This window comes from Gobio gobio (genome assembly GCF_949357685.1).
Source record: "Gobio gobio genome assembly, chromosome: 15".
Taxonomy (NCBI): Eukaryota; Metazoa; Chordata; class Actinopteri; order Cypriniformes; family Gobionidae; genus Gobio; species Gobio gobio.
This window is the reverse complement of record NC_137108.1, coordinates 52,445,471-52,457,878: the sequence shown is the minus strand read 5'-3', so window position 1 is coordinate 52,457,878 and position 12,408 is coordinate 52,445,471. Positions and strand designations below refer to the sequence as shown.

The window sequence follows — 12,408 nt, the reverse complement described above, 5'->3', positions numbered from 1 at the left end:
GGAGTTTTACTATAACTATATAACCTGAGAGGAGTTTTACTATAACTATATAACCTGAGAGTTTTACTATAACTATATAACCTGAGAGTTTCACTATAACTATATAACCTGAGATGAGTTTTACTATAACTATATAACCTGAGAGGAGTTTTACTATAACTTTATAACCTGAGAGGAGTTTTATTATAACTATATAACCTGAGAGTTTTACTATAACTATATAACCTGAGATAAGTTTTGCTATAACTATATAACCTGAGAGGAGTTTTACTATAACTTTATAACCTGAGAGGAGTTTTATTAGAACTATATAACCTGAGAGGAGTTTTATTAGAACTATATAACCTGAGAGGAGTTTTACTTTAACTATATAACCTGAGAGGAGTTTTACTATAACTGTATAACCTGAGAGGAGTTTTACTATAACTATATAACCTGAGAGGAGTTTTACTATAACTATATAACCTGAGAGGAGTTTTACTATAACTGTATAACCTGTGAGGAGTTTTACTATAACTATATAACCTGAGAGGAGTTTTACTATAACTATATAACCTGATAAATAATTAATTTAACATGAAGAAAAAATCGAAATAAAAACTTACTAAAACATAAATCATAAAAATGTAATGTTAAAGTAAATACTTTCTAATAAAAATAAAACACATAAAAACTTTAATAATAAAAATTTAATAATACAAATGTAAAAGTAAGTCCGTTAGTGTTGGTGTGTTAAGTTTGAATGTTGTGTACAGTGCGCGCGCGCGCGTGCGTGTAAGTCTCGCTCGTGCCCCTAGAGGGCTCGTCTGTCTCCCTCTGTCAGTGAGTGTGTGTGTGTGTCGGTTCTTCGGTTCTGTATGTGAGATCGGGGTTCGATCATCATCATGTCCTCCGCGGGATCATGCGGACCGGCACCGGGACCGAATCACGGCGGTTCTGTTCCCGCGCCCGGGACGGCAAACCCGCGAAAGTTCAGCGAGAAGATCGCGCTCCACACGCAGAGGCAGGCGGAGGAGACGGCGGCGTTCCAGCAGGTCATGATGGACCTCACCTCCACACGGGTAACGTTAACGGACACACATACGATAACGGCTCGCGGTTCCGAGTTTCCCGCTGAAAAGCGTCAAATCCGTGTTTTACTCTCGTCTCGTGAGCGCGCTCGGCGGCTGGCGGGAGCGCGCGCGAGCAGGTAGTAGGCTCCAGCTAACGGAAGCTAACGACAATAACGCTGTTATCGTGAAAACGGAGTAAAGGAAAGACGTCGAAGAGACTTTAATTAAATGGCAGATGTTGCTAGAGCCACTTTGGCGGTAAACGACAGTGAAAGCGCGTTTAATGCGCGTGTGAGTTTGATTAGACTCTCAGACAGGAAGCGGTTAGCAGCAGATTAGCATGAGCGCTCTCTCTCTCTCTCTGACACACACACACACACACACACACACACACACACACACACACACACACACACACACACAAATACAATTATCAGTCTCGGTGTATTAGTCTAAAACAGCACATGTGGAATCAGCTGCTTTACAGTCTGTTGTTTGACTGTTGACATGTACCATGTTAACTCTGTGTGTGTGTGTGTGTGTGTGTGTGTGTGTGTGTGTGTGATGTCAAACTGATAACTAACTAATGTCAGAGCTGGTTTAGTTGAGCTGATGTCAGCTGGTCACCTTGACCTTTACCAGCCCTGGTCAGATCAGATGACCTTTACTCCTTCACCTCAGAGATCTGAATAAATCTCATTCAGCCAATCTAATAAAATACAATAAACATGTATTTTAAATGGTTTATTTTAATCTAGCATTTTGTGTAATTGTATGTGTTTTATTTATGATTGAAGGTTTAGTAATTGTTTTTTTTAATTCATGTTAATTTTACATTTTTATCAATTTGTTTGAGTAAGTATTTTTTATTTATTTAAATTGTTTAATTATATTATGTTTACATTTCTTTATGACAAATTTTAGTATTTTTAAAATTGTTTATTTTAATTTCACATTTTTATTGATTGTTTGTTTTTATTTATTATTTTATTTTATTTTACATTTTTATTGATTTTTTTTTAAATTGATTATTTATTTTAATTTAAAATTTTTATTGATTTTTTTTATTTTTATTGATTTTTATTATTTATTTGTATTTTACATTTTAATTGATTTGATTTTTTAAAACATTTTTATTGATTTGTTTTTATTTTAATTTATTTTATTTTGACATTTTTATTGATTTGTTTTTATTTATTTTGTATTATTTATTTTAATTTGACATTTTTAATGATATGTTTTTATTTTTCTTTAATTTTATTATTTATTTCAATTTTAAATATTTATTGATTTGTTTTTATTTTTATATTTTTTTTATTATTTATTTTACATTTGTATTGTTTTATTTTTATTTATTTTTTATTTTATTATTTATTTTTATTTTACATTTTTATTTATTTGTTTTTTTGTTGTTTTTTTAATTATTTATTTGGCATGTTTATTGATTAAATTTGAGTATGTGTCTTATTTTGTTTTTAATTCTAAATTATTAATTTTAATCTTGCAGTTTATGATGTTATTTAGTAAGAGATAAAAATAAACACATACTAAAATAATAGCATCATAAAATGCTAAATTAAAATCATTTACAATAAATATTAAAAAACAAAACACTTACCAAAAATGTATGAGTTATCTATTATTATTATTTTAATATTTTTAAAATTATAAAACAATTATTTGTCATTTTAATGATTTAATCATGGATTAAGTTTGTGTTTTATTTAGTTTTTAATTCTGAATTATTTTAATCTTTATTAGGTAATTGTTAAGTATTTAGAAAGAAATACATACTAAAGTAATTGCATCATAAAATGCTAAATTATAATAAATAATTTAAAGCTAAAAACATTCAAAACGAAACATTCACTCAAAAATAATTAATTAATTAATTGTATTGCTTGCGTGTGATTTATTCAGAGGTCATCTAATGATCGGGGCTGGTAAAGGTCAAGAGTTTGACCCCAGGTCATGAGTGTTTTTATTCTAAAATTATTAGTTTTATGATTTGAGCATGTGTTTATTTATGATGGTCGTGTCGTTTTGCAGTGAAAGCGTCACATGATCATCTGCGTCTGTCCGTCTCAGCCTCATTGAGGGTGAAAGGTCAGGGGTCACGGCCGGTTCATGATCTCGTGCGCTGATGTGTTCAGAGTGGCTGGGAAATCTCTGGTGTGTGTGTGTGTGTGTGTGTGTGTGTGTGTGCGTGCGTGTGTGAGGTTGAATGTAAACACACACGGGGAAGCGGTGGTTAATCGTGATTAGGTTGACCTTTGACCCTGCTCACACATGGGTTATTATTGTTTGTAAACATCTTTCTAGAGGTTATGCTGACTCTGTTCTGAACCGTATTAAGGAAATGCTTCAGATTGAGTGACCTGGAATATTTTCTGAGAGATTTATTTCAATAAATTAATAACACAGTTCTCTGATGACGGTTAATTGTCACATGACAAGAAATTAAAAAAATATATATATTTTTAGTAAGTGTTTTATTTAGATTTTTTTAATTTAAAAAATATTTACTAATATTTTACATTTTTATGATTTAATTAATTTTTATTTAGATAGTTTTTACTTTAATTAGTCATTTAACGATTTAATTAAGCGTTTTATTTTAATTTGACATTTAATGTTTTGTAACTTATTTTGATGATTTTTAGTTTATAATGATTCATTTTACATTTTCTATTATTTAATGAATTTTCTGTTTGTGATTATTTATTTTAACTTTACATTCATGATAACATTTTTTTTATTTAGATTTTAATTTAACATTTTTATGATTTAATTACCTTTAGTGAATGTTTTAGTGTTTTTATTTTAATGATTTTTATTTCAAAAAATATTTATTCATTTAAATTTTTATGATTAAATTTTTTGTAACTTATTTTGTTGATTTTTTTTTTCTTTTCTCCAAATTATTTATTTTACATTTTTATTATTTCATTAATTTTTTTAACTTTACATTCATGATTTTATTATATTTTTCTTTCTATTTTAAAATTAATTATTTGTAATTTGATATTTAACGTATGAGTTTTACTTTTAAAGTATTTATTTTAACTTTACGTTCATGATTACATTTTTATATTTAGATTTAAAATGTCCATTTATATGATTTAATTAACTTTAGTGAATGTTTTGAGTGTTTTTGTAATGATTTTTATTGCAGAAATTATTCAGAATTTGATTTTGATCATTTTGATTTCTACAAATTATTCATTTTACATTTTTATTATTTAATTAACTTTCTGTTTGTGGTTTTAAGTTTTTAAAAATTTTACATTCATGATTTTATTAGATTTTTTTTCTATTTTAAAATTAATTATTTGTAATTTAATATTTAACGTATGGGTTTTATTTTAAAATGATTTTATTTTTACATCCTCATTATTTAATTAATTTTCTTTGTTTTTTTATTTAAAAAAGTTAGATTTGACATTTTTATGATTTAATGTTTTATTTTGGTTTGTTTTTGAGAGTTCCTGTTGGCTCGTCCCACTGGAGAGTGAAGGTGAAGTGGAGCGCATTGCATTGTTACACTTACACTTTAGAATAATGGTCATTAGTTAACATTAACTAATAATGAACTGCACTTATAAAGCGTTTATTAATCTTTGTTAATGTTAGTTTCAACTAGGGATGCCACAATTCTCAATATAATATTGAACCGTTCGGTACGGCATTCACGGTTCAATACACGCTTGTGAATTGCGTTTTTTTCGGTTTTGCATTTAATTAATAATTTTTCTCCATCCCAGTACTGAACAACGCGACATACATTCACATCACAGGTTAGTGATAGAGTTATACTCACAGAACACTAGAGTTATTCACAATCACCAAAGTTCATTATTTGCATGCGTTTTAAAGCCTTGCCGGTTTCATTCGCGTGCGCGGTTTGAAGCGTTTAAAGATTAATAAACGCTTTAAAAGCGGTTGAGCTTTTCCAAGCGCGCGCACTAAACGCCTGTTAAACACGTGATTACTGGACTAAGTCGTCTTACTGCGCTAATACTGTCAAATACACACAAGGTTAACATAAACACAGTCGGTTATGTCTAAAGTGAAAGTAAAATCGCTATCGTGTCTGTACAATAGTTGCACACAGGTCTTAAATTGACAGCGGCGCAGCCTATAGTGAACACGCGGTCCTTAAAGGGACAGTTCACCTATAAAATTATGTCATTATTTACTCACTCTAATATTGTTCCAAACCTGTATTCATTTCATTTTTGAGTGAACTATCCCTTTAATGTTAATACAACAACAAAAGACAAAGAGAAAATCCCTCACTGCTCTTGACTGAAGAACTAATACAGCAGCTTTAATAAGAATCAGTGTATATTTTATAGTGAAGTCTATGGTGTGTTTTATTTTTACATTCATTCATTCAATTTCATACTTAAATGCTGCTGTACAGCTCTGAGCTGCCAGTGTAAATCTTTATATATATTTATTTTATATTATACAATACACTAGGAATGTGTACAAGGTTTTTTTTTTTTAAGTAAAGTTTTAAGTTTAAGTAAGGTTTTTCAATTCTTTTAAGTAAAATAAAGAAAGAGTATTGCAATAATAAAAAAAATATTTTTTCTCTTTAACCTCTTGCTGTTCCTGTCGCCTATGAATAGAATAACAAAAAATGTATGTGACAAGCCATCAGAACCGAACCGAACTGAAAACCGTGGTTAAAAACCGAGGTATGTATTGAACCGTGGACTAACTGTATTGTTGCATCCCTAGTTTCAACATTTACTAATGCATTATTAAAATCTTGTTAACATTAGTTAATGCAGTGTGAACTAACATGAACAAACCTTGAACAGCTGGATTTATATTAACTAACGTTAACAAAGATGAACAAATACAGTAATAAATGAACTGCTCATGGTTAGTTCATGTTAGTTAATACATTAACTCATGTTAACTAATGACCATTATTCTAAAGTGTTACCTTTTATTTTACCTTAAAATTACATTGACTTAATTTGATTTAAAAAGCACCTGCTGTAGAATCTTAGTTTTTTTTCGTTGCACTAAACATTATTTGATTTAACATTTTGGAACAATTATATACTTTGGTTTTATTGAATTTCACTGGTAAAGACTTTTTTTCTTTACACTGAATTTAAAAACAAATGCTGATTTAAGTAACATCTTTGTCTGGATTGCAGAATATGCAGTTGTTGCCTTTAATTTCACCTTTCAGCCTTTTCATTTCCAATTAAATTTCCTGTTAATTTCAGATTGCGGACTTGTTTTCATTAGCCAAAAGCCAATTTAGCCTGTTAAATACCAAATAAACATCTTGTTCATGTATAATTTTATTATTTTATTGTGTAAAAAAAGAAAAAAAAAGAAACCGGAAATCGGTATCGGAATCAGCCAGTTTTCTTGAAAAAAAATCGGTATCGGAATCGGCCATGTAAAATCATGATCGGTGCATCACTAGTTTGTGCTTCTCTGCAGGTGCAGGCCCAGAAGGTCCGATTGGCCAGAACTCAGGGCCCGTATTACGGCGGATCTCTGCCCAACGTCAACCAGATCGGCCGCAGCGCCTCGGACCTGCAGGTGTGTGTGTGTGATCCGCAGTAAACGTGTGTCCTGGGCTTATCATGGCTCTGATGCCCCTGTGTGTGTGTGTGTGTGTGTGTGTGTGTGTGTGTGTGTCCCTCAGGGCCCGTTCCACTCCCCGCTGGACTCCGGCCGCTCCACACGGCATCATGGGCTGGTGGAGCGAGTGCACAGAGACCGGCGCTTCATCTCTCCCATCAGACCCTACAAGAGACAAGTATCCTCTGATATAGGGACGAGTCGGGTAGGCCTGGAATCAACCAAAGAAAGTCGTCTGAAATTTTCAACTAAAAATTACGTTAGGAAAAAAAACCGTTAAATTAATTATCTGCGCACTGTGCGCAATAGGCCTACCTACTTGGTGGCCTTGTTGTCTGCCTAAATAAATTATAAATAAATTAGGGCTGTCAAAAGATTAATCGCGATTAATCGCATCCAAAATAAAAGTTTGTGTTTACATAATACATGTGTGTGTACTCTGTTAATTATTATTTATATATAAATACACACACATTCATGTATATATTTAAGAAAAAAATATTATTTTTATATACAAAACATTTATTATAGATTATATAAATGTATATTAGGGATGGCTCGATACCACAATTTTGTCTTCGGTACGGTACCACAATCTAATACCGAAGTACCGATATTAAATCGATACCACACAGGGTCTGAATTTTGATGCGGGTATTGCGCAGTTTTGGGTTTATGAAGCGGGAAATTACCACAAATTATTAAATTAATCAACAAAGATTATCACATCAATCAGTCATTTGGAAACTTTCTTGTAAGTAATTTTGCCAGAGCAAATTGCTTCTGGCTTCAAAAGACATCGCACCTATAAAAGCATCTGCGCGCTCAGATTCAACACTTTCGCTTCCGTTGCGGGACAGCTGACGGAAATTACTGCCCACGTCTTTTTAAACCTCGCCAATTTGAACATGCAAGCGATTTTATAGCATTTCGTAATACATATGGGATGAGAGCTCTGAGAGAGAGTTTTCTTTGCGCTCATGCCAACAACAAAAACACACACACATAAGCCTAAAGAGCTCGCGCATTCCAAATTAAGTTGTTTTTCCTCAGTCAAATACACACAAAATTATGTCAAAAATGTCAATCTTTAGTGAGTCGTCACATAAACACAGTTGGTTATGTCTTTCGCGGATGTAAATAGTGCAATAGTACGCGTGCAAATATTGAGGTCTAAACGTCACTGGTTGAAACGAACGCTGGAGATTAATTTAAACTATACGATCTTATGTATGTGCGTTAATCAGTGTTAAAAGAAAAATGTCTAAATTAGATCGTTAGAATTATGCACTCACCTGTCGATCTCTTAATGTCTTAAGTCAGGAATTAAGTGACGATGCTTGGCAAGGTTTGAAGGTTCTTCAGCAGTTTTATAAGCAAAGTAATTCCAAATTTCACGTCTACTCTCTTTATTAATGAGTTTTGTGCGTGTTGAGTGAGAATCAACTGCTGTATTCATCTTGTTCTGTTGCCACTTTTGCCGGTTTCGCGTCAGTTTGGGTAGCGCCACCTTGCGGTGAACTTCGGAACAGCAGCATATACCGAAATTAGCAAAATCATGATATCGTACCGTTTTAAATAAAATATATACCGGTATTTTTCCAGTACCGGTATACCGCGCATCCCTAATGTATATACGGTATATACATGCAAATATTTCTTAAATATATACATGAATGTGTGTGTATTTATATATAAATAATAATTAACAGAGTACACACACATTTATTATGTAAACACAAACTTTTATTTTGGATGCGATTAATCGCGATTAATCTTTTGACAGCCCTAAAATAAACATAAGCTAGTAGGCTATTTGCAGTATATTAAATAATTTTTGAGCTGGTGATTTTTGGTGAGTCTGACACACGAGTCGCATCACGAGCACCTGCGCAATATCACAGCCTATGATTTACATAAATATGTTGTCAACTAGACATCACCACAAGAACTTTTGAGGAATATGCAACATAATTTAGACAATTGTTTTTGTCATATGTATTATAATAACTGACACACTATCAGCCGCTCTGTGAACATGAGATCAGCTTCACGGCTGAGACACGAATAGACTATTAATGGAAAGCTTTTACTCTTAAACACAAAAGGCACGCCCACTTTAATAAAAAAATAATATTAAACAAGCCAGATCAAGAGCAGAAACTAAATAAAGTGCATAAATGAAAAATAAAGCATAGGCTCAAAACTAATACAAACAGCGCATCGCGCATTCGGCGCCAAGTTTTTTTTAACGCTTTGGTACTATTTTCACAAGCAAGGTGTACATTTTCAAAACTCATGGTGCTAATATCACAACAGATCATCAAATGTGCACTTTTTTTCAAACATTTCAGCATATTTTCAATTGTGTTAGTACAATACACAAAACCACAAAGTATTCTTTTCACCACACAATATAAGTTTCATCTTTATAAATGTTTCATTCACAGAAACTGCCTTTCATAAAGCTCTTACTATCAAACTTTTGATTTGCATCTCTTCTCGTTCAGTTTAATACATTTGTCTGTTATTTAATCCACTGATCTTAATGGTTAATCAATGAATCATTTGGTACACCAGTAGATTTCTATAGATATTGAGTATATAGACAGTTTCTATTTTGTTTGCAATTTCCGAAATGAATAACCATATGAAATGAATTATTTTTACATTATAAGTGAGTTATCTTAGATTATAAGGTGTGTGTGTGTGTGTGTGTGTGTGTGTGTGTGTGGCCTGGTAAACTCTACATTATGGGGACAAAAGGTGTGTGTGTGTGTGTGTGTGTGTGTGTGTGTGTGTGTGTGTGTGTGTGGCCTGGTAAACTACATTATGGGGACAAAAGGTGGGGGTGTGGGTGGGGTGGGACAGCAATATTTGCAATTTGTGAATAGAGCAGGATAGAGTATAAGGGAGTGGAAATAGTCAATGACGGTGTAACATCAGACTGATCAGAAATCAGAAGAAGGGAGACAGATGGTATCAAATACAGTGTTGGGGTAACGCATTACAAGTAACTTGAGTTACGTAATAATATTACTTTTTTCAAGTAACTAGTAAAGTAACGCATTACTTTTCAAATTTACAACAAAATATCTGGGTTACTTTTTCCAAAAAGTAACGCAAATTACTTTCACATTAATTTGACTGACAGCTCTCCTGCCCCCATGTTGAGAAAAATAAGTGCAGAGGCGTGTGTGTGTGTGTGTGTGTGTGTGTGTGTGTGTGTGTGTGTGTGTGTGTGTGTGTGAACATGATGGTTATTGTAGTTCTAGACTAAATGTGAGCATTTTTTTTAATCTCACTTGCACAATAAAGATTCTGTCCTCCTCAAAATGAATAAAATCAGTCAAATGCAAAATCAGAGAACTATGCAAACCTCCAATAATTAAATGTTAAATAAAACAACTATTTTTATGTATAATCTACCTTTATATTTAATTTACCAATGTCTTGCTGCTGACCTTTGATGATGAAAATTACTAGATTTTTTGTTTTTAAAAAAAAATTACTCGATTTTTGTTTTTCTCCTGCGTCCTATTCTCCCATTATCCAGAGCTGCGCCCTCTAGTGTTCATGAGGGAATCTGCATCTTTACCTCAGCCTGGGGCTTATTATTTACATTTTGGTATGAAAAGGTCTTTGCAAAAATATAACTTTTTTGTTATAAAAACAAAACAAAAACAAGCCCAGCCCAGGTGAGAAAAAGTAACGCAAAAGTAACGTAACGCATTACTTTTTTTAAAAAGTAACTAAGTAACTCAATTAGTTACTTTTTAACGGAGTAATGCAATATTGTAATGCATTAATTTTCAAAGTAACTTTCCCCAACACTGATCAAATATAACATTTTACATTACAGCCATGTGATACTGTAAACGGATGACCATGGTAGAGACTGTCACATTACTGTAACTCACCCTTATAAAGCTCAACTACAGTAGATTCAATCATATGGTACACTCTAAAAAAAAAGGTTCTATATGGCACTAAAAGTGGTTCTTTGTCGTAAACATAGGGGAACCACTTTTGTGCACCATATCTTAACATGTTCTGTATATGGTAGCGATGCTATATAGCACCTCAGCCAAAGAACCGCTGAAGCACCACTGAAGCACCTAGATTGGTGCTATACAGCACTTAAAAAGGTTCCGCTATGATTACGAGCCAAGAACCACTTTTAGTGCCATATAGAACTTTTTTTTTTAGAGTGTACAGTGAGAACATTTGTGACCCTGTCTGTGAAAACCCAGCTAAAGTCATTTTTTTTGTCATTCGCTGTTTTATACACAAAATCATCCTACATAATGTAAAGAACATTCTGTGAAAATATAACCTTGATATCTTTAATATTGACTGAGTTAAGATCATGTCAAAAGTTTCGGCCTCAGAAAATCATGATTTTGAGAAATTCCAATTTTTAAATCAAGCTTATTTTTGAAATTGTAAAACATTTTAACCATTATTATTCTGATAATGTGCCATATACCACATTAAAGCTAAGATTCTCCCATTTTCAGTGATATAGGACACATTTATGGGAAAATTCTTAGTTTTGTAAAACAAGTCTATTTATTATAATGTCCAAAAAGCGTGAGACATTGAAGCGAATGGGGCACCACAAGAGCTTGATTTACCAAGTCAGTTCACTCTAATGATTTGTAGACTATAACTTTATTAGTAAAATGAAATCTCAGTAGAAAATGTCATTAATAGGCCTATATATATCCATTAATATATAAAACATCCATAGAAAATCTCACTGTGTAACATTTGGAGTAAATCCAGGACTAATGCCCTAAAGTGAACAGGTCAGTCTCAAACTGTGTGCAGATAGTTCGTCATAACTGTGAATCTTCACTTGTCTCACAATTCGATTAGATTATGATTCATTAGGATTTTTTCTTTGTGCTTAATAACTCTTTTAGCCTATATAAAGCACGTCCTGCACTTTATGTTCTCATATTCATACATGTTCTATTCGTATAGGTTTACAAACCGAAACCAAAACATCAGACGCAAGAGCTTTGCTTCCAAACTTTTTTATATTAATATATAATACGGGTTCTTTATTTAGCCTAAAAAAACAGTAGGCCTATATTAATCATTATTAATTAAACTTTCAGCTGTTCTGTTCCTTGCGCTTCACTTGCCGCGGCCGCCGTCAGAGCGCGAATTCATAAACCCAGCGCATCAGCAAAAGACCAAACTATTTAGACACGTCGCAGCCATTAAATGTCTTTAAAATAAGATGGATGTATAGGCAGAAGGTGGAGTTAGAAAACTAATAAACTGTTCCTGAAATTTCGAAGAAATCCACACAGAAATCGGAACCCGGCTTAAGTCTCCGTTTTCTTGCCTTTCCCGACACTGATCTGATCCTTGGTCGTGCGGATTGATATTATGGTCTGTTTGCACTTTGTAATTGTAAAAAATACGTTTCTGAACCGAATCATATAAGAATCAGGAGTTGTTTCTGCGTCGAAAGTAAACATTAAATCAATATTTAACCCTTTAAGACCTAAGGGTATTTTTACAATTAATTTTCCGCCTGGTTTTATTTACTAAAAAAGCTTGTAAAACATCAACCCTGTTGTGCACAGACAATTGACACACCTCTTTTTTTTCAAGACAAGTTGCACTGTCAGTATATTTGTGTTGCATTGATGTCACCTGAATGTAAAATAAGTTATGGGACCATAAAGACAAATGAAAACATAAAACAGAAATTGAATAT

The 12,408-nt window shown here is 32.6% G+C and overlaps 1 protein-coding gene across 2 annotated transcripts in view; it reads left to right on the top strand.

The window, feature by feature from the left end:
* Nucleotides 1-772: 772 nt before the first annotated feature.
* LOC307138219 (CREB-regulated transcription coactivator 2) overlaps nucleotides 773-12,408 on the top strand; it is a 44,755-nt gene continuing 33,119 nt past the window's right edge. Inside the window, exons 1-3 of one of the 2 annotated variants that reach the window (XM_079836412.1) lie at nucleotides 773-1,061; nucleotides 6,528-6,629; nucleotides 6,736-6,849. In XM_079836412.1, coding sequence (XP_079692538.1) covers nucleotides 885-1,061; nucleotides 6,528-6,629; nucleotides 6,736-6,849 — 393 coding nt within the window. In that variant the 5' untranslated portion in view covers nucleotides 773-884. The remainder of the gene's footprint in view (nucleotides 1,062-6,527; nucleotides 6,630-6,735; nucleotides 6,850-12,408) is intronic. The other variant, XM_079836411.1, reaches the window with a different exon arrangement.